This window comes from Vulpes lagopus, chromosome 8, assembly GCF_018345385.1.
Source record: "Vulpes lagopus strain Blue_001 chromosome 8, ASM1834538v1, whole genome shotgun sequence".
In the NCBI taxonomy this organism is placed as follows: Eukaryota; Metazoa; Chordata; class Mammalia; order Carnivora; family Canidae; genus Vulpes; species Vulpes lagopus.
The window spans coordinates 36,962,123-36,985,982 of NC_054831.1; the positions used below are offsets into that span (position 1 = coordinate 36,962,123).

Sequence of the window (23,860 nt, forward strand, 5' to 3'; positions counted from 1 at the left end):
AAAAATAAAGAACATTTTCAAGAAACTTCAGGAAAGAAAGTCTGAGCAAAGGATTTTATATTCAGCCATGCTACCCTTAAAGAATAAAATCTATAGAAAATATTTGAACACACAAGAACTAAAGAAAGATTGTATCTGCAAGCCCTTTTGAAGCATCTTATAGGTGGTAAGCTCCACTGGGGGGAACTTTGGCAAAAGTCTGGTGTTGAGCATCGAAGATATTTAGTGAAGCATTCTAGAGTACAACATAACTGAGGATAAAGGTGGGAGGTAATGTTATATGCTCTGACAAAGTGGAAATAACACAGCTGAACCAGGGAGGAGAAGGGAAGAGTAGAATTGGCTCATTGACTGACATGTAAGTAAGATGGGAGCCAAAGATTATTACAGATAGCAAAATTAGAAACCTAAGTAAGGTAAAAAATGAACTAGATGCATCACTAAAAAGGCACCCACTTGAACACAAGTCCAAATGTGTAATTACTAAAAGAAATGTTTAAAACTCTTTTTTAAAAGAAGACTACATAGTAAAAACACAGCAAGTATAAAAAGTTGTAGCAAAAATAGTTGTAGCAAATGTACACACAATAAAGTAATAAATTATGACAATGCTGACACCAAAGATGAGTCTATGTTAATATAAACAAATTAATAAATTGAAAATGAATAAATTTTGATGATAAAAAGGATTGTTTACATAGGCTCGAATTACTTTTCCACAAAATACTAGTATTACTACTTTTAAAGAGAAAAAATAATATTACACTGAAGAAATCTGGGACAGACCACGTTTAAAATTTTTTTACTAATTTATTTTTAGAGAGAAAGAGTGGGGGGACAGAGGGAGAGAATTGTTTTTTTAAATTTTATTGAGAGAGTAAAAGCAAGCAGGGGAGAGCAACGGGAGAGGGAGAGTGAGAATCTCAAACAGACACCGCACCCAGCATGGAGTCCAACGTGGGACTCCATCTCACAACCCTAAGATCATGACCTGAGCCAAAATCAAGAATTAGAGGCTCAACCAACTGAGCCATCCAGGTACCCTGGGACATACCACTTTAATCAAAGGATCATAATAAATACCACCCAGTAGCAGAATAAAATGATTTCACAGATAGTACAAAAGCACTCGTCATGAAATTCAAGGAAACACTGAGAAATGGTTCCTGATTGAAGAAGCTAATGAGAGAACCAAATTCAACATGTGGATTCAATAGTTGGATTGCCTTTTAAAATAAAGGTAATTTATTAATTTATTAATTAGGTAAAGGTATTTATTAATTTATTAAATATTTTATTATTTACCATTTTTAAAAATATGGAAAGGACAGCTGGAAAATTTGAACGGTGGTCTGAGGATTATAGCGTGGTTAACTTTCTGGTTTTGATGGCTGCACTGCAGTTATATGAAAATATCTTTGTAGGGAAAATACACTTAGGTGCCTAAAGGAGATGGAGCAACATGTCAGCATCTTACTATCAACAGGGTTCAGGAAAAAAAGTTTCTTCTATACTTGCAACTTTTCTGAATAGTTGAGATTGTCTCAAAATAAATACTAAAAATAATAGTAAAGAAAACCCTGAGAAAGAAAAGTGACAATGCAGGGTTAGCTTTATTATGTAGCCTTGATAAATATAGCTGTATGGCTTTAGTACATGAATAGACACACGAACGCTAAGGAAGAGAATCCAGAAGCACATAAATATGACATCTCAAATCACTGACAAGAAGGTGAATTTACTAACAAATGACTGAAATAACCAGATAACCATTTGGGAAAAGATAAATTTTGATCCATATTTCTTTTTATATACCAGAACAAACTTCAAATCAGAGTCAAACGAAAAAAAAAATCTTGTAAGTACTAAAAGAGCATAGGTGAAGTCTTTTATAGCCTAGAATCAGAAAGTCTAACTATAACTCAAACAAGAAGCAATGTAAGATTAATATAATTCCATCTCCAAAATATAAAACTCTGTTGCATGGCAAAAAGCACCAGAAGCAAATGACAAATAAAAATATATTTAGCACATTATATCATAGTTAATCTCCCTAAAATATAAAAAGCTCATAAGTAAAGATAAAACAGAACCTGTTCAGAAAAAAATGGGCAAAAGACATAGACAATTCATGGAAAAGTGCAAATGGCCTTAAATATATGAAAAAGAAAAAAATGTACTGATACCTTATCCAACCATCTACAGTATCTTTACAATGCCTTCCTATCTATCTATCTATCTATCTATCTATCTATCTATCTATCTACACACACACATTATGAATCAAATAATTCATTTTTACCCAAATAGGTAAAATGGCATTTCTGAAATCTGTTTTAATATATGCCAATAACAAAAAACAAGAGTATCAAATATAATTAGCAAACTGCCATTAATAATTGATTCTACAGAGATACATGGTTTCATTATATTACTCTTAATTTTGAACTTTTGGACATTTGCATGATTAAAAGTTTAAAAAATAAGAATGACTTAAGTAGTATAATAAAATCTATACAATGAAGTACTATGCAGCCATAAAGAAGCAATGAGCAAGCTCTATTTGTAATGATACAAAGTAATCTCCAAGATTCAGTTAAGTGAAAATAAAAAAGCAAAGTATAGAATAGTATATATAGTATGTATCTATCCTTTGTTCAAGAAAAAAAGGGAATGAATATATATATGTATATACATAAGTATGCACATATATACATATTTACAAAAAAAACATCGAAAGAGCAATAGAAACCAATAAAAATGGCTACCTATGTGGGAAGGATAGAAGGGTAGAGGGAAAAAAAACAGGGTGGAAGGGATGGTAATAAAATAAGACTTCTGCATATACTTTTTAAAAAAAGATTTATTTATTCATGAGAGACACAAAGAGAGAGGCAGAGACAGGCAGAGGGAGAAGCAGATTCCCCGTGGGGAGCCTGATGCAGAACTCAATCCCAGGACCCCAGGATCATGCCCTGAGCCAAAGGTAGACGCTCAACCATTAAGCCACCCAGGTGCTGCTGCATTTACCTTTATACATAAATTTGAATTTTTAACTATGCTTTATCTATTTAAAAATCCACTAAATGAAAAAGAAAATTAGTATATCTTAAGTTTGAAAACAAAATGTCTCAGTTGTATTTCAAATTAGTACAAACATACCTTGTTTTATTGTGCTTAGATTTTTTTTTTTTTTTTTACAAGTGGTAAGATACTCTATTGCTGTTCAAGACATCAATGCAAAGGAAAGTAAGGGACTGTTCAAGATAAGAGATTTAAGAGCTACAAGGAAATGCCATGCATGAACCTTCATTGGACAGGAGTTGAAAATTAAGAAAAAAGCCATATGGAGTCAGTGAAAGACTGGATTTTAGATGAAATCAGTGGATTATTAACGTCTTAGGTGTGCTAATGGTTTCATCATTCAGGATAAACTAGGTGATGCTATAGTAACAATGAGCCCAAACACAAGTTTATTTCTCACCCCTCTCGTGTAGCATTTTGGTGTTACGCCCCCCAAACTATTGCTCTTCACACAAGAGTAATTCTGCATTTCCTTTAGGAATAAGAGATACTTACTGATCAGGGTCGTGGTTTAGAGTGTGATTCTCCTACCATTAGGCAGCAGAATCTCCAAAACATATTTAATGCAAACATATCTGAAAATTGCTTTGTTACACATTCCACTGTCTTACGAAAAGTCACTGTGCAGAGATATTTTACTTAGAAATAACTACAGTAGCACTAATATTGTTTATAAAAATGGCAGAAATTAGTGTTTTATTTTCTTAGAATAGTATATATCCTGTTCTTTAGTCAATTATTTTAAATTACAGTCTTTTTCTAGAGACAGATTTCTAAAGCTTAGTCTGTATTTTTAAAAAGAGCTTCTACATTTTAACTAACCAAAACATGTGAACGCCAATTAGACTACTGCATGGAAAAGCCAACAAAATAGCTAAAACTTGGCCAATGAAAATAGATCGATATCACTGATAAAAGTCTACAACTGTTCTAAACAGTTTTGTAAATGAACAGAATTTCACCCAACTTAGAATGCCAATGGAAAATGTTTCAGTACTCTAAAGCTGACCTGGGAAAAAAAAAGAAAAAAGGTAGAAAAGGCTATTCGAATAGCCAAAATGCAGAACACTGGAAACACTGAACACTGGTGAGGATGTGGGGCAACTGGTGGGGATGCAAATGGTGCAGACACTTTGGAAGACAGTTTGGCAGTTGCTTACAAAATTAAACATGCTCTTACTATACAACCCAGTAACTGCACTCCTTGGTATCCACTCAAAGGAGTTGAAAACTTCTGTCCATACAAAAACCTGCACACAATGTTTAAAGCAAACTTTATTCACAATTGCTGGAACTTGGAAGCAAGCCAGACATCCTACAATAGGTGAATTTATAAACTGTGGTACATCCAGGCAACAGAATATTATTCAGGGCTAAAGAAGTGAGTGAGCTATCAAGACATGAAAAAACACAGAAGCTTTTTTAAATTTCTAAAACTTCAAGTTTTAGAACTTGAAATGCATTCATTAAGTGAAAGAAGTCAATGTGAAAGGCTACACACTGCACAATCCCTACTATGTGACACTCTAGAAATGGTAAAACTATGGAGACAATAGAAAGATCAGTGGTTGCCAGAGGTAGGGGGATAAGGAGGGACGGATAGGAAGAACAGAGGATTTTTTGGGGCCATGAAAAATACATTGTATGATACTATAAAGGTCATCATACATTTGTTCAAAGCCCACAGAATATACAACAGTAAGGATGAACACTAAGGTAAACTATGGACTTGGGGTAATGATGATGTCAATGCAGGTTCATCAATTGAACAAATGTAGCACTCTGGTGGGGTATATAAAAAATTTCTGGACCTTCCTCTCAATTTTGTTGTGAACCTAAAACTACTCTTAAAAAAATAGTCTTTAAAAAAAAAAAGGGAGGGGTCCTGATCTACCCCCTGCTGCCCTGCTACTCTACCAAATAATAAGAACTTAAAAAAAAAAAAAAAAAGATTTCCCTCCATCTCTATTTAGTCAAGATTCCCTGAGCTACTTCTCGCCTAACTAACCTTTCAAAACACTGCCATATAAACTTTTTCCTGTAAGTCATTTTCCTTGTGTTTATCTCCAGATCTCTAGATTTGCCTTTGGGGAGACATTTTTACTCTGAATGTATATACTCACTAGACACTGCCTTCCACCAAAAGTGTGACATTATCAACTCTATCTGCTGAAACTTTTAGCCCACTATATCTGTTTTAAATATTTTGGAAATTATTTTTATATATGTTATTATTTATCAAGATCGAACTCTGGGAAAAGGAATTGCTCAAACCCTATACTGTTATGATTAGTATAATGTGCAGGTCCAATTGCCTACTTGAGCAAAGAAAAAACCAACCACAACTTGATTCCGTTTGTTTTTTTACCCAAAAGAAAAATATCCAAAGTAAAATATGAATATTTAATTACCTTTAAATAATATATCTAATAATTTACATGCTATACATCCCCAAACACACTGAACGTAAATTTTATGACATATACACAATCTGCTTTCTGCCAACATATACTCTGTAGGTCACTTAAGATGTTAACTAATTTCTCAGTCCATGTGTGAGCACATAAACACACACACAACACACACATATATATACATATGCCTGAAGTTGAAGATAATAAACCAAAAACATGTGAATATAAGAAATCTGCTAAGGAAGATTCTAAAACCACAATCAGTAACTGGAACCAAATAACAAGGCACAAAAGTTTCCCTTTGTGGTCACAAAGATTAAGTTTCCTGTCCCAGTGCTTAAGTATGGAAATAGGCTTGGCTAAATCACAAACTATATTTAATAGTGCATTTCTGTTACTGTTTAAAAAGGAGTATTTTTCTTATTACATAATGCATTACACAAAAGCATTGGAAAAATAAACAGGATAAGTTCTTATACAATAAAGCTTTTTTTTCACTTGAAAAAGATACTTGTTTATGCTCAAAACTAATGTAATAGATATAAGTATAGTAAAGAGAAGCATTAGGGATCCTATCCAGGTTTCCTACTACCCCTACATCATACCTCTTGCCAGTCATGTTACTTCAACCTTCAATTTTAAAGTCAGCTGGATGATACTGTGAATTTTTTTTTTTTTGTCATTTAAAGATATGTTCCTAGCACACAGAACGGTTAACATAACATTGGAAAATGAAACTTTTCCTAGCATTTAAGTTGTTTTTGCTAAACATTAGCTTTGCACTAGGCTATCCTTAATTTTCCCTTTTTTTCCCTATGTTAACAGAGAAGAAAAAATGTTCCACATAGAAATGGCTGCCTTAAAATTCATGCAACCAAGCGAAACCTAAACTATTTGTACTTCCCTTTTGTTTAACCCCCAAAATTGGGGGAAACTGAAAGTCTGTCTTAGGAAGAGTAACTCACTGAAAAAAAAACATATACATATATACTCTTCATTGTCTTTAAGAACAGTGTTACAGTCGCTTTTTAAAGTCTCACAGTTATCAAGGGAATAAAGCCACCACCAAGTAAGAATCAAAAGAATGCAGTAATCTATACATAAATGACAGTCAAACATGTTTACACATATTCAAGAAATCAATACTCTAAGCTGTAAATAATGTCATCAAATGTAGCACTGCACAAACTGTCATCAGAATAAAACGTTCAGTTTCATTAATTTTGAATATGGACATGGGACCAGCCAACCATGAACTTAACGGTGCACTTCTACATGTTTACACAGGAGTATTGTAGCATGCAGCCCCTGCAGTAATGACAGTGTACTTCTTTAAAAATCAAACAAGGCTGACCAGAAGAAAAAAACAAAAAATCCAAAAACTTGCTCTTGGCTATAAAACTTAAGAGTAAAGGATGAATTGAGATTTTAAGGCTTTCTTAGAATATTTTTTCATGGCACTTCTACATTAAACATCACCAATTGGCAAAACATGTAAATATTCATAGTTACATAGTTATGTAATCAAAAGTACATGCCATGTCAATTATTAAGTAAGGGAGAGCTTTGTCAAGTTTTGTTTTCTGGCAATTAAGTTATAGTTAAGGAAAGTTGTTCATGTTTGGCTGTAATTAACATATAAATCATACTGAAATGTCAATTCACTAGTCTATAGTACAAATTGTGTTTTGAATAAATTTGCCAATACCACTTGTTTCTTAAAGAACTGAAAGTCATTCCTTGCTGGAAATGCAATTAAACTGACTTATTTCTCTCATAGGAGTAGTTATTACCATTTCTTCAACTATTAAACTCTAAGATCATTATCAGACAAATTCCTTTTGGTCATGCACACTGATCATCTTTGCAATAATCCACTTCTTGCACCACAGTCAGTCCAGAACAGACTTTATGGATCTAACAGGTCATTCTTGCCACACCATACTCTAGGCTGACCACACCGGGTTCTGATTTGGAAAACTCTTCAGCATATTCACTGTAACGATTATCTGCTGGGTTGCTGCCCTCTATAGTTCGAAGAGCATGATTCACAGGTAACAGAGTTTGCTCCTTAAAACACAAGGAAGTTTTGAGGGTAGGTGATTCAGGATGAACTGAATGTAACAACTCCTTGGTAAGAATTCCATCTGTTTGCTTACTTTTACGTTGCTTAATTTTCTAGAACAAATACAAATTTGAAAAAAATTAATTATACATACCACATATTCAATATAGGTTAGAAAAAGAAACTATACTTTTGTAAATGATCTCTTTATGAACAATACAAAGTTAAATCTCAAAAAAATTAATAAACCTAGTGCAGAAGAATAAGACATGGTTGAGAATCCTAATTGTGTACAACTTTTACAGTGGAAAATGGTTATTACACTTGACTGCAAAATATCATTAGGCTTTCATATCTGAAAAGAGCACACATTCCCTAGAAAGTATAAAAAGTAAATATCTTATAATAAAAGAAGTATGTATGAGACTTCACCCAGAATCATAACTGTATAATGTAATAAGCACACACTTATTTATTACCTAAAGGTTTTATTGCCTAAATTACTTTCTTACATGGTTTCCCTACAATGACTTGTTAGATAAACACAAAAAGGTAGAATACAACAAAATTTTTAAAAAATTTTTATTTTTTGAAAGATTTATATATACATTTTTGAGAGAAAGAGAGAGCAGGGGAGGGAAAGAGAAAGCATTTCAAGCAGACTCTCTGCTAAGTGCAGAGCCTGACAAAGGGGCTGTATCTCACAAGTGTGAGATCATGACCTGTGCCAAAACCAAGAGTTGGCCACTCAGCTGACTGTGGACCACCCAAGCGCCCCAACAGAACTTTTTTAAAACATAAGATTTTAAAAGCATTCTTTGGCAGAGTATCACACTCTCCAAATCCTTGGACTGATCTCTAGCCACTCATGGGCTTGCCTCTCTTTTGACACATTTTCCTACCTTCTCTTCAAGCAGTCATTAATTACCTTCTTATCTGCTTGAAAGACAGACATGACAGTCTGAGTTACAACAACTGTCTAGGATTTTTAAAGTATGTACTTACTGATCCTCTTTGCTTATATATGATGACAGAGAAAAGATTATAAGAAAGTCTAAGAGTGGAGAGAGACTTCTTACACGAGATACAAAAGGCACAAAACATAACTTGACTGCATTAAAATTCAAAACATCTATAAAAAACATACCACAAATAAAATGGAGAAGATGAGAATGGACTGAGCAGAGCCACTTGTGAGATACACACACACACACACACACACACACACACACACACACCTCTAATAAAGAATTAATGTCTGGTATACAAAGAACTCTTACAGATCAATAAAGAAAAGGGAAATATGCCAACAGAGAAATGAATAGAATTTGGAATAGGCCATTCAGAGAACAGGAAAAATCAAATGGCCAACTAAATATATGAAAAGTCATTCAACTTCCTTTGTTATCAAGGAAATCCAAAACTGAAAACAATATGCATGTAAGAGATTATATAGTAGATATTAATAAAACATATAATTAAAGCTACATGTATCAACATGGATAAATTTTAAAAACAATGTTGAGTAAAATAAAGCATCATGGTATAACAACCTTTATACGGTTTTAAGGCATGCAGTTCCTTAAAAGCTGGATGAAGGGCACATATGCATTCATGTGGTCTGTTGCTCTTTTATACCTTATAAAAAATATATTCTTTTGTATTTTTTCAATATATAATAAAAATATTTTAAATCACACAAAACAATATTATAAATCGTGGATAAAAACATATATAGAAGTACAAAAATATGTACAGGACCAATTAACACCAAATTCAGCCCAAAGTAGGTGGGGAGGGCTGAGCAGGAGTATACTTCTTCAAGTATATCTATCATGTTTCATTTCTTAAAACAAAAACATGAAAAATCTGAAGCAAATATGATAAATGTTAAAATCTCACAAAGCTAGGTGGTAAATACCTGTTAAAATCTCACAAAGCTAGGTGATAAATACCCTGATATTTATTATGTTCTTATCTCTACTTTTCTATATACAGCTGACCCCTGAACAACACAGGGGCTGGGGGAAGCAACTCTCCATGAAATCAAAAACCCACATATAACTTTTGACTCCCCCAAAACGTAACTACTAATAGCTACTGTTGACTGGAATTCTTACCAATAGCATACACATTGATACAATTGACATATATTCTCTAAGTTATATTAATAATATAACTGTTGACTGGAATTCTTAACAATAGCATACACATTGACATTGACACAATTGACACATATTCTCTAAGTTATATTAATATTAATAATATAACTGTTGACTGGATTTCTTACCAATAGCATACACACTGACACAACTGACACATATTCTTTAAGGTATATTAATACCATATTCTCACAATAAAGCTAGAGAAAAAAAAAAGTTACTAAGAAAACCATGAGAGAAAATACATTTACAGTATTGTAATTATTGAAAAAAAATCCACTTGAAAGTGGACCTGTGCAGTTCAAACCTATGTTGTTCAAGGGTTAACTGTACTTCAACTACTTCAATTTGAAAATTCAGGGAAAACAATTCAAACTAACCTATTGAAAACAGAGATCTGATTAATTTGAAGCAATCATGTATACTTCTGAGGTTTCCATATATACTAATTTACACTAAGAATATAAGTAAGGAAACACATTAATTTAATATTCCAAATATATTAGATACTTCAGAATACTTACAGATTCTAAGTCTTTAATATCGTTCTCTAACTGTTCATTTTGCTCATTCATATTCATAATTATATTAAACATGGACTGTCTAGGATGCAATGTTCGATCAAATTGGTGGTACATGTTTCTCCAAAACCTTTATGACAAAGACAAAAACAACAACTCAATAAATTGTGTTTGAGAAAAATAAAGTATAGATACCTCAATGATGCCAACTTACTTAAAATTAAAGGAGACTGTATTTGGCTCCAACACGGCAGATTTTGGAGATTTGGAACTATAGAGGGGATTTAAGTACTTCTTTTGGTCATCCAGGAGAAATGGCCACAGGGAGTAAGTCTTCTCCTTTAACCTTAACATAATGAGAAAAACCAAGATGTTTCCCACAGATGCTAATACTCATTTTTATAAACAGGCAATTGTTTCCCAAGTAGATTTCAGTTTTAATTTTTCCTTCTATTTGCAATCTGACCTCACCTTGTCTCTGAATTCTGTATTCTCCCTTTTCTCCTTTATCACATATAATCATGAAATAAATAAAACCATGTCTCTTTGGACATAACATAGGTCTACCATTTTCTCTCACAACCATACACGTTAAGAGATTCCTTTAAGCTCACATAATTTCATAGACATGGTCTCTGTTATACCTATTTCAAATCAGCAGACACTTTGAGTAAGACACTTGAATCACTGTATCTGGGTGTAGCAGCATGTATTATAGAGCAGGGACAAATTTAAGTGCAAGTGAATAGCAAAAAAAGGAAGTAGGAAAAATCAGGATGTTATTCAACAGTAAAAAGATGCCAATTATATTGCAACTCTAAAAGTTACATGAAGTAAGTGGATAAAGGGTAGAATGGATTAGGCCAAATAAACATAAAATAGATAGGGGACCAGGGGAAAAATGGAGTCTGCTCATTTCTCTATGACTCCTAAGATGACCGATAAGTAAATTCTTAGAGAAAGACTATTAGGAAATAAATGTTTTTATTAACATCTTCCTTTGTAAGAGGATGTTTGGCACTAACTGAGAAGAATAGTTTTTTTTTTTTCCTAAAATAGCTCTCTGCTTTAAGAGTCACTTGCTCCAAATTATAATAAGCTACTGTGAATTACTATAGCACAGAGCTAAAGTCTTAACACTCTTTGATTTGTTCATCTTTGTCATACTCTTATTTCACTTGTAATTCCCTTTACACATCTTTAGAGTTTTCCAAGTGCTCTCAGTTCTGCCTTCAATTCTTTTTTTTTTTTTAAATACATTCATGAGAGACAGAGAGAGAGAGAGAGAGAGAGAGAGAGAAGCACAGACACAGGCAGAGGAAGAAGCAGGCTCCCCATGGGGAGCCAGATGCAGGACTCAATTCCAGGACCCCGGGATTATGCTCTGAGCCAAAGGCAGAGGCTCAACCACTGAGCCACCCAGGTGCCCCATATGCCTTCAATTCTGTTGAGAGTGAGAGTATGTGGCTGTCTTCAAACCACTACCAGATTTAGCTTCTCTAATATGTCACTTGGACATTTAAGAATCTACAACTGAAAAAAAAAAGAAAAAAGAAAAAAGAATCTACAACTGTTCTTTATTAACTTGTAAGAAATCTAAAAGTTAGGGATCCCTGGGTGGCGCAGCGGTTTGGCGCCTGCCTTTGGCCCAGGGCGCGATCCTGGAGACCCGGGATCGAATCCCACGTCGGGCTCCCGGTGCATGGAGCCTGCTTCTCCCTCTGCCTGTGTCTCTGCCTCTCTCTCTCTCTGTGACTATCATAAATAAAATAAAATAAAATTCTTTAAAAAAAAAAAAAAAAAAAAAAAAAAAAAAAAAGAAATCTAAAAGTTAGAAACCCAACCAAAAAAAAAAAAAGTATATAAGAACTTTTTGCTGTCTTAGCCTGCATCTCCTTTGCAGCAAAATTTAGCGAGAAACCCCTACTCCCAAAGACTGGTTAGGAAAGAAGAGGTTTAAGACCCAACTCAGGGACACACTGCAGCCAACATAGATCTATGTTCCTCACCCTGCCTAGAAGTGTGAGGAGAACTGGCCTCATCTTACCTTAAAGCCTACAGTTTTTAAATCCTTTACCAAACGTTAAAGCTTAGTGATTAATGCTTTCTAGGAAATGAAATACTGTTAAGATTTTTCTGTTTTACACATATATTCAGACCAGCAAGGAGTAGGAGGGTGGTTTCCAGGGTGTTTGTTGGTAAAGGTTTCTTGTTCTAGGTACTGATTACATAAATGAATGAGTTTCAGATTTATTGAGCTTTATACTTATGCTATATTACTTTTCTGTATGTATGTGCTACATTTCAAAACAAATTTTTAAAATGTGTTTTTACTATCAACCTGAGGATGTGAGGGAAAGAGGGCACTTAGCTTCAGAAATACAATAAAATCTTTACAATAAAATTCAGTTCTATTACATACTGTCAAGATATTTTATGTTCAACCATGATTTATGTTAGAACTCAACTAAGTAGGAAAAAAAGAGCCCACTGTATGCAAACTATCTTACTTGAGCTCTTCTCTTTCCTTCTGACAATTTCCAAGGAAGTTTCCAAATTGGCATGAATGAATATGTTCATGGATCTGAAGAAGAAATGCTTCGTTGAATTCAAAGGCTTGTGGGAACTGTTCGGTCAAATGCCACACACACTCCAAGAACTGAGTAAACACCGGTGAGACTTCCTTTGGGTCACCATCCAAATGGCCACACCTAGCCCCACAGAAAGTACAAGCTTTTAAAAATGCCTCTGGAAGAAGTCAATTTGTTCAGGTATTATCAAATTTAAACATACACACAGGAACCTAAAACATTCTATCTAAAAAAAATAAGCATAATGTTTTTACTAAAACAATTTAAATTTAGGAGGGTCTATTATCAACCACAACATTAAAGGGTCTATTATCTTTTAAGTACCACAATCCAGACAAAAAATAAAGGTAACAAGCTGCCATGAAAATTAACAAAGGTAAAAAAGAAAAAATTAACAAAGGTATGAAAATTGAAAGAGATGACAGAAAAAAATTAAGTCAATTTTCATACCAAAAAAAAAAATAAATAAACCTATTGGCACTCTCCTCTGCCACTGGACATGCGAATTCATGAAGAACAGAAATATCTTCGCACTCTAAAATGGTCTTATTAGTTTTACAAAATACATAAATGTAAAACTATGACTCACCTTTCTGAAAACTTATGTCCAAAAGAGATCCAATCCTTTTCTATTAAAACCTTAATGACAAAAAGTAAAATTCAATTTACAACTACTTTCCATTTCTTTTGTCTAAAATGGATTCAATTCTATTAACAACATTTATCCTTTTCACTTAAGGTTGTAAACAAAACAAACTGTTGTTTAATTATAGGTAAAAGACAGTAAGAACCTGGATTAGAGGTTGGTTTAACAAAGAGTAAAAATGACACATAAAAGAAAAATACGGTAGTCCTGGGACTTAAATCATTTTGGTTGTGTTTATTACCTTTTAAGTGAAAACTACATGTTATAAAGGACTAGCACATTTACATTTTTGCATATCTAATGATGATATCTGCATAGAAAAATGGCTAGGAAAATGTAAATCAAAATGTTAACATAAAAAAATTAAAAAAAATGTTAACAGTGTTAACTGGGGGTAGTAAACTGGAGTGTATGCTTTAAACCTTTGGTTTATTTGTACATTACTTACATAATACTTACCAAAAAAGGAATGATAAAGAGACCAATAAAAAGTGTATATTCAAATTCAGTTGGTGATAGCTAATCTCTTGAATGGACTATCTTAATCTGTTTTCTCTGAGTAATAGGCTACTGAATATAATTCTACTGAATAATAATAGGCTTCTAATTTTTTTCAGTCTAATTTATACATTGTATCTTCTTAGTATTTAACGTATCTTGTAATTTAATTATATAATCACCAAGCACATTCTTTTCAGTGTCAAAACTGCCACCTTTAGGGGGGAGCTAAGATGGCAGCAGAATAGGAGGACTCTAGGCTGTTTTTGTCAGTTGAACACAGATAATTATCAAATCATCCTAACACCCGCAGAAACTGGCCTAAAGACTGACAGAACAAACTCTACAACTATGGGGAGAGAAGAAGCCTCATGGAAGAAGCACTGAGTGGCAACATAATCCTTATTTTCAGCTGAGCACACTCTGGTACAGGGAGGTTAAATTCCTACCAGATAAAATGATGAGACAGAGAAATTTACCCCAAAAGAAAGAAGGGAGGTAGTATCCCCTGCCAGGGATTTAAAAAAAACAACCACCTTTAGCTTCTCTTTGTTGTAAATCTCTCCAGAAAGCCACATATTGTGACAGGGTAAGATGCAGTTTCTAGGGCCATGTTGCCTATGCTCAAATCCTAGCTTCACCACTTCCACCTGTGTGACCTCAGACAAGTGGTTCTCAGGCTGGAGCCCCAGGTTTTACCAAAGGCCCTCTGCTGCTCCTCTACACACCCACATCTAAAACCTAACTCAGTATCTTTCTCACTCAACTTAGACTTCTACTTCTCTCAGTAGTGACCAAGAGAACAGCACAATCCATCCTAGCAACTGAGTCCAGAGACAGGAAATCATCCTGGAAGAGAGCTCCTCTCTTCTCCACATCCAATCCAAGAACAATTCTTACTGATTCTACTTTCTCAGCATACCTAGAGGCTGAACCTATTACCTCCTCTTGCATTTGTGTGGTACTGCCTTACTCCTGGGACCTCTTTTCTCTCCAGGGCTATTCTACCAGTTTCTACACTGGTCTTCCTGCCTCCATGTCCATGCCCCTCCACTTTGAAGATAGCAAGCCATCATTTTACAAAGCAGATCTAAGCAAGTTACCATTTCTTTTATTTGAAGCTCTTTAATGGCTCTCACTACCCAAGGAGGGTAAAGGCCAAATTCCAGTCTTCATCCTAACATATCCTTCTGCACCTGCTCTAACACCCTGAATTCCAGCCATCACACATCACCTGCAGTCAGCCTACAGAGCTATGCTTTGGATTTCATTGTTTCTTTTGCCTGAGAAGCTCTCACATTGTCCCTAGGCACTTATTACATGATTTCATCTGAATGTCTAGCAAGCAATTAAAGCCAAACATGGTAGAGAAAGTATTCCTTATCTTACACTCTTAAGGCAAGCTGTATGTAATTTTATTTAGCAGCACTTTCATTCCGTCTGTCCAAGACTCAATATGCTAGTGCCACCAAATAATGGTGCTGAAAGGCATCTAGTGATATTAAATATTCCCCTGCTTTAAGATGGCACTGCATTTAATTAAATTAATGGAAACTTTTACTTGCCATGAATTAAGATGTAAAATTTGAAAACATAAGTTAATCTGATCGTATATTAAAAGACAAATAAAAAAACAGTAGCCAGGGCTTTAACTTCACAAAGCAAAAAATCTATTCAACTAAAAATTTAATCTTCAGATATAAAACATGCTTCCTAATGTGTAATTACAATTAACAAATGAAGGAGTTTTTTTTTTTTTTTAAAGCATGCCCTGCGAAATTGGTAAGATGTCGTATTTTTCTCTACTTGCATGCAACCCTTGGTTTTCTAAATGCCTATTTCTCATACTTTGCCCGTCAGCTCATTTTTTTTTTTTAATTTTTATTTATTTATGATAGTCACGGAGAGAGAGAGAGGCAGAGACACAGGTGGAGGGAGAAGCAGGCTCCATGCACCGGGAGCCTGATATGGGATTCGATCCCGGGTCTCCAGGATCACGCCCTGGGCCAAAGGCAGGCGCCAAACCGCTGTGCCACCCAGGGATCCCAAATGAAGGAGTTTTAAACAGAAAGTTTACTCTAGAGTAAAATTTTTAAGTATTCTTATTTGTGCCTTGTTTTATATCACTCACATGCATTGGATAAAAATGAAGGAGAAAACACTGAATATTTCTACTATAACATTTTAGGGGAAAAAAAACGTTTAAAACTAAAGAGGTGGTAATGGAAATCAGTCTGACTCAAAGTTTTTCAGCCTCAGCACTATATACATTTTGGGTCAGATATATCTTTGTTGAAGGCTAACCTATGCAATATAGAGTATTGGCAGCATGCTGGGCCACTACCAGCTAAGTGCCAGTTGTGTCCTTTTCTTTGTACCAACCCAAACTGTCTCCTAACATTGCCAAATGTCTCCTGGAAGGACAAAAATCACTCCTATTTAAGAATCACTGGTCTAGCCAAATCACTCCTTACCATGAATCCTTTGATTGTTCTGTAGTAGGAATCCAGTAAAAGAGAGCCAAGGGAACAAACCTGGGAAGTCCTATCCCAACCATCAGAACAATGTACCAACACACTTGCATTTTCCACCATTATCGCCTGAAAAGAAAGATCACATACTTCAATTACAGCAGAATACATTTTAGGTAGATCAATTAAGTTCTACTTACTCAAAAACTATACTAGCAAATATTGCATTACAAGGAAGAGCAAGGACTGCAATGATAATGCTGCCATAGTATATTTTTCAAAAAACAAGACAAAATACAAAGCAAAACCAAAACTGCTATTTCCAAGTGTCTAGGGATCTCACCTAAGTCCCTAAAGTGCTACATGATTTTTTAAAGCTCAAATTAAAATAAGCCTTATTAAAGAGGTAAAACATAAAAGTTATCTGACTGGAAAGGGTACCAGCACCCAACAGAATAAACCCAACCATTAAAAATCCCCAATCATAAATGAGTGAAGAAGAGTTACTTTGGCTAAGAAGATTGCAGCATCCATAACAGCTTTGATGTGGCGAAGCCATCCCGAGCTCTCCAAACCAGAGTAGAAATCACTGACAGAAAGCCCTTTGGTACCATTGACTGAAAAGGGGAAAAAAACATTTCGATTAGAATGCAGCCAGAGCCTCCACTTCTCCTATTCACTCCTATTCACTCAGGGAGCTTCCCTGAGTGAGTGAATTAGGGGGAAGAGCACAAAATAAAATGCGAGACTCTATAAATGAAAAGATGCTTCATTAGAACCTCAATACTGGATTTTCTGGGTACATTTTTTTTTTTGGTCATTCCTTGTGCTTAAAAAAAGCTCCAATCTCTTCTTTAAAAAAAGAAAAATCTAGAGTACAAAGTACTTAATTTCAAAGTCTGATATTTTGGGACGCCTGGGTGGCTCAGTAGTTGAGAGTCTGCCTTTGGCCCAGGGCGTGACCCTGGAGTCCCAAGATCGAGTCCCATATCGGGCTGCTTGCATAGTCTGCTTCTCTTTCTGCCTATGTCCCTGCCTCTCTCTCTTTCTCTCTCTGTGTGTGTGTATCTCATGAAAAAAAAAACTAAAAATCTTAAAAAAAAGTCTGATATTTTAATTTTTAAAATTCCACACTACAACTGGAAAGATACCTTGATACTTAAATGGAGCATTATTATCAATTAAGCTTCATTGTACAGACTAAGCAAGAATATCTATATAATAATAATTTTTTTTGGCAAAACTATTAGAACTGTACTAATACATCAGCCACTAGCCAAAGTGACATGTGAATAATCTAAACTGAAACATGTGTAATAGTATAAAATACATACTAGTCAATTTCCAAGACTTAAAAAAGACCTAAAATGTATCATTACTAATTTTTTATCTGATTACATGTTAACATGTTTTTAATGCATTAGGTTAAATATGTTATTAATGCTAATTTCAATTTTTTTTTTTTACTTTTTATGAATGTGAATATAGGAAAAAGTTTTTTTTTAAGATTTTATTTATTTATTCATGAGAGACACAGAGAGAGAGGCAGAGACACCGGCAGAGGGAGAAGCAGGCTCCCTGTGGGGAGCCCAATGGGGGATTCAATCCTAGGACTCTGGGATCACACCCCAAGCCAAAGGCAGATGCTCAACCACTGAGCCACCCAGGCATCCTGGAAAATGTTTATTTATTTTTACTTTTTATTTTTTTTGAAGATTTTATTGACTTATTCATGAGAGACACAGATAGAGAGGCAGAGACATAGGCAGAAGGAGAATGAGGCTTCTCGCAGGGAGCCCAATGTGGGGACTCTGGGATCACACTGAGCCAAAGGCAGAACTCAACTTCTGAGCCACCCAGGCGTCCCTGGAAAAAAAATTTTTTTTTTTAAGATTTTAAAATTTTATTTATTCATGGGGGGGGGGGGCAGAGACACAGGCAGAGGGAAAAGCAGGCTCCATGCAGGGAGCCTGATGTAGGACTTGATCCCGGGTCTCCAGGACAAGGTCCTGGGCTGAAGGCAGGCACTAAACCGCTGAGTCACCTGGGCTGCCCCCTGTAAAATTTTTAAATTACCTAATTTTAAATTTTATAATGTGACTAACATATTTCTATTAGACAAAGTTGCCTCAAAGGCAAACAATAATCATACCTTCCAATAATTTCTGAAGGCTGGACCGCATGACATGAATATTTTCAATTCCAACAAACTGAAATCGAATGTTAGAATAGTTGTCTTCATTTTCATAACCTTTTCCAGCTGCTCTGTTGGCCATTGCATTCAGCTAAAATTTAAAATTTTAGAAATTTATGGACAAATTGCTTTTATCTCTTCTTTACATTCATAAAAAGTAAAAAGTTTACCAAAAACATCATGGAAATACTAAATAAACCACATTTTAGTAGAATTTAAAGAACGCTTCAAAACTATGTTACTATTTTTTAATAAGTAAAAGTGTCACATGTTATTAAGAGTAATGAAGGACACTTTATATAAATAACAACATGACTGCTATAAAATGAAAGGTCAGACAAGAAGTTTCCCACAAATAATTTATGAAACTGATTCACTTATGGTTTTAGACAGTTTTCCAAATGTTTGTAATATTTCAAAAGTTAAAAGTTAAAAAGGAAAGAAGTATCTCTTATCTGAATCCTAAATAATTCAGAAGTGAACCAAGCAGGGAAGCTTTTCTGTTACATAATGAACCTATTAGATTCACTTCAGAGCAAGTCTGTGGAACACCTGATCATTCAGAGAGCCATGGGGACTCTGAGAAATCATCTGAAATACATGTGAGATTATTCAAGGTCCTCCATATTAGAGATTACTGGAGGCCCACATAGTATACACCGTGGCATATCATCCAATAGCTTGATACAGCTCCAAGAATTGGGCCAATATAAACTGGCCCCTAAGGGAAAAACAGACTGCCAGTAGGCCCATGGTCTTTGGTTACTAGATCACAGGTTCGTTTAAGATTTGGTATGTTTAATTCTTTCAAATAGGATTTCATGTTGCATGTTACTACAGTTTACAGAATATTCTTATGAACTTGGATGTAACAACAGCTAAATTGGAAGAAAAAATAGCTTTTTATTCAGTAGATGGGGTTCCAGGTTGGTAATAAGAACAGTTCAATTCTACCTACTGACTCACTGGTTAATTCAGCACCTATGATGGCTAAGATGAGTTAGATATTCAAATACTTCTACAAATTACCAATTAGGTTGAAGTTTAAACTAGTACAAACAATCAAAGAAATGCCTATTTGCTGTGTAGAAATCAATTATACAAATAAGAGATACTAGGTCCTGGGAAACAGATTGCCTTTGGGCCTCATATTCAGAAAGTCTCAGATTACAATCATCTTTTATATCTAATATCACCTAAAAGTAGTTCTGACCACTGAATTCACCCAGATCGAACAAGGAAGAAAAATAAAATTTGTCTTACAAGAGATATCATCAACATTTCTGACTTCTAAGAAAGTCTTTTCTTGTTAACAAGATAAAAGATTATCAAATTATCAATTTCTAGTTTTTAATGCTTAATTTACTCAGATTAATCTCCTCTTCTGTTTCCTCCATTATATTTTATGAGAATGCATAATGATGAGAATAACTTCTAAAACAGTTATCATTCTTTTCAACAAAGCTGCCTAAAATTGTGCTCTATATCGCTCACTCGCTTTTTCTCATCGCTTTCTCTTATTTTCTCATCATTCCAGATTTTTGAAGAAATCCTCACTATAATTCTGCCAATGTCCTTTTGTGTAGCCCACCAGCTCTGCATTCGATGCTATAATAAAAATCAAAAGTAATGTTAGCTATTACCATTGAGGATTTTAATTACTTTAGTTTCAGGATCCTATATGAATGAGTTGTTTAACCATGTTTATTAAAAGAAAAAGGGATTCTGACACTGGTCTCAATGATAAAAACTGAACCTAATGTTACAGATGCCTAACAGAACAACTATTTCTTGTTCACTATTTATAATTCTCTAGTTCAATGCTTCCTACCTCACTATTTTCCTTATTTTCTTGAATATTTCAAATTGAGGCCCATTATTTTATACAAAGTGTTTTGACAGTTAAAAATTCTACCAAAAAAATTACTACGATTTTCTACTTTTTCACCACACTATTTAATATTTCTTGACAATAATGTAAGACTTATACATCATTAAGAGTTCCCAATATAAAATTCTGTTTTTCTAGATTTACATATAAATCAGAAGACATAAGAAATCACCATCTGGGAAATTGGTCTCCTAAGTTGGTATCCTTTAAAAGACTGCTCTCCTCAGTATCATTAGCCTCAGTTAATTTAAAACTGGGATTGAGATAGGTTAAATACGGGCAAATTGATCAACTCTCATTAATTAAAGTAACAAAGATAATTAAACTAACAGATTGTACTACATTCAAGACACATACTTTGGGCCTGGTATCCATGACATACATATAGCGATTGACCGGATTGGCTTTACTAATGGCTTGAAGCAAATGTTCGTCCTCCAGGCATCTGGCACTGAATCCTGATAGTGGTTGACTACATCGACAAATGGCAGCCTAATTTTAAAAGGACAGAAAACAGATTATCCAAAGATGTCTAAAACATGTCTAAAAAAATGCTTAAAAGAAAAACAAAAGTTAAAATCCAACATGTAATCTGTTTAAAAGTTGGCAGGACAATTAGAAGATATTAACCCTGAAATCCTATTTGAATTAAACACTATTTGAACATCCTGATGTCACATAAGTATTCCCAATATTCTCTTCTGAAAAATTGAAATGCCTCCTTATGTAGTTTGATGAAAAAAATCTTTTTTTTTTTTTTTAAGATTTATTTATTTATTCAGTCAGAGAGAGCGAGAGAGAGGCAGAGACACAGGCAGAGGGAGAAGCAGGCTCCATGCAGGAAGCCCGATGCGGGACTCGATCCAGAGTCTCCAGGATCACACCCCGGGCTGCAGGTGGCGCTAAACCACTGCGCCACCAGGGCTGCCCTGATGAAAAAAATCTTAAGTTCTAAGAAGCAACACTTGATAAATTCTCTATCATGTAACCTACTAAGATACTTGCATGCTATGTTCTAGATGATGAGATACTTTCAACTGAAATTCAAGTAACGGATTAATCAATAAAGATAGAACAGGATTTTTAAAAATAGCAAAATTTGAGTTCTTATAATGTATTATTTGAGCTTTCAGATCTCTATTTAGAAATCAGCTATCTTTATATAAAATGAGACTACAATGAAAAAAATGAACTTCAAATTTGAGTTAAAATATAAATCTAAGTGTGCAAAATTATCTGTAAGAAGTAGTGATTGTTGGATTAGATATTTAGTATTGTTCAAAGTCTTAAAAAAAGATTAAAAGATTTAGACCCAAATACTTTTTTTACAATCTCATTCATACCAGCTCCAACTTAAGCCTACCCAATCATTCAAACCATAGTATCATAAAGAAAAAAGTATACATAAATTCACACATAAAACCATGAAAATTTAAGAAGATAGAAGAAAATGAAGATTGCTTTATAAAATTCTTTTCAGATGTACTTTCTGATTTCTTAAATTGGGCACTGAATATCTATTTTCAGCCCAACATTCCAATAAACAATGTATAAAAATATGGGTGTGTCAAACCGAGGCCATAACCAGCCCTAACTCCCTTCCTATGACTTTTTTACGAAGAACAGACTAGGAATTTCTGTTGAAAGTTTCACTTTCCACCTCTGGTTTCCCAAAAACCAAGTAAAATTCTAATAAAGATATCTAAAATGTATAAAATTGGAAGATCAAAATGGATGGAAAAGGAGAGAAAAATAGAGATTTTTTAAAAATTTTTTAAAAATTAAAAAAAATTTTTTTTGCATCCTGGTGATCACATTTATTGAAAGAGTTGGAAAAAAATTAAAATGCCCTTTAGCTTAAGAATTTCTGAGTTATCTGCAAATCAACTCATTTCAGGAGTGGAAGAATCCTTGGTCATTTCTTAATATCAAAATGAACGCAGGTTTCTCTTTTGGATGTCTTCTACATTTAAAGAGGCAATCATACAAAATCTCCTATATTCCATACATGATAAACTCTTTGTTTCAGCCAACTCTTAATGGAGGAGCAACTAGTACAACACCATCTCCCCAGACAAAAAGCATCAGAATATTCCGTTTTGTTGATTTATATATCTCTTCATGTTTCTTCATCAATTTCTATAGTAGTCACAGTTTCTTCCACATCTCCCAATATCATATTTAAATGCTGATCATATGCCTGTAATCTGCCTCGAAGCTCTCAGTCATTTCTCATTTTCACATAAATTCGCTCGTCCAGGCTGAGCCTGATGAGATCCAGGGGCTCTTCTACGGTGTTGGTAGTTTGTTGCTCGCCCAAATCGTCCGCCATCTTTCAAACCCTGTGCCGTTTCCCCAGAGTAGAGATTTTAGTAAAATTTTAGGAAATGAAAGCAAATAGACAAGTTAGTAATGACCAATTTACCAGGACAAAGAAAGGTGCCAAGTTGTTATGAGTCAACAATAAGCAAGCATCTTGAGCAGCGAAATCCCAGAAAGACTCAGGATTTGGTACCTCTGAAAGCCTGAGCTGGAGTATAACTGAAAATAGAACTGGCTGAATATCCATATAGGGACTAGTAAAGGCTCCCAGATCTTCCCTCGCCCTGAATCCACTCTATGAAAAGGATTAACCTGAAGACTGGGGACAATATGCATAGCTGTGGGTAGGAGGGAAGCCCTATACCCCCCAGAACAAGAGGATTAAGTAAAGCCTACAAAACAAAATGTGAGATCCTCCCATCTGCCTTCCCCCGCTTGAATCCTGGACAGAACTAACACACCACATTGGGATGAAAATTAACAGAAAGAATCCAAAGATAGAGATCACTCATGCACACAAACTTCTAAATAGTTTGTGGTACCTCACTCGTTAAGTATGAGAGGCCAACCAAGAATCAGGTATTTGAAAGACATGAAAAACAAAACAAAAAGAAAAAACTCTGAGCAATAGACAACTAATGTGGGAAGCAAAAGAATTCTTTTTAAAAAGTCCTTAACATCTTCAGAGAAACCAGTCATCACGACCATGAATATAAAAGTGTCTAAAAAGTTCAGAAAGTAGGGAGAGTTCTTAGATTTTAAAAACAATATAGAAAAAATAAAGAGATGGGCTGGAAACAAAGTTGAAGTAATCTTCTAAAAACTAGAAAGAGATGGAAAATAGAGAAAATTAAGAAAAATGGAGGTTTACAGAAGCCCATTTGCCAACCAACACACACAAAAGTGCAAAACAAAGTAACAGAAGAGAGGAAGTCACCACAGAAATAGAGAAGTAACTTCTCAAAAGTAAGTTCCCAAAAAAAAAAAAAAAAAAAAGTAAG

General features: G+C 34.5%; 1 protein-coding gene and 1 pseudogene across 1 annotated transcript in view; both read right to left on the reverse strand.

Annotated features, from left to right (window-relative positions):
* Nucleotides 1-4,341: 4,341 nt before the first annotated feature.
* MTMR6 (myotubularin related protein 6) overlaps nt 4,342-23,860 on the reverse strand; it is a 45,968-nt gene continuing 26,449 nt past the window's right edge. The window contains exons 6-14 of the mRNA XM_041766951.1: nt 20,895-21,029; nt 18,605-18,737; nt 16,960-17,069; nt 16,456-16,581; nt 13,427-13,476; nt 12,757-12,957; nt 10,461-10,592; nt 10,250-10,376; nt 4,342-7,676 (exon numbers count right to left, since the gene is read on the reverse strand). Of these exons, the coding sequence (XP_041622885.1) occupies nt 7,416-7,676; nt 10,250-10,376; nt 10,461-10,592; nt 12,757-12,957; nt 13,427-13,476; nt 16,456-16,581; nt 16,960-17,069; nt 18,605-18,737; nt 20,895-21,029 (1,275 nt within the window). The 3' untranslated portion in view covers nt 4,342-7,415. The remainder of the gene's footprint in view (nt 7,677-10,249; nt 10,377-10,460; nt 10,593-12,756; nt 12,958-13,426; nt 13,477-16,455; nt 16,582-16,959; nt 17,070-18,604; nt 18,738-20,894; nt 21,030-23,860) is intronic.
* On the reverse strand, nt 21,040-23,849 carry LOC121497383 (annotated as a pseudogene).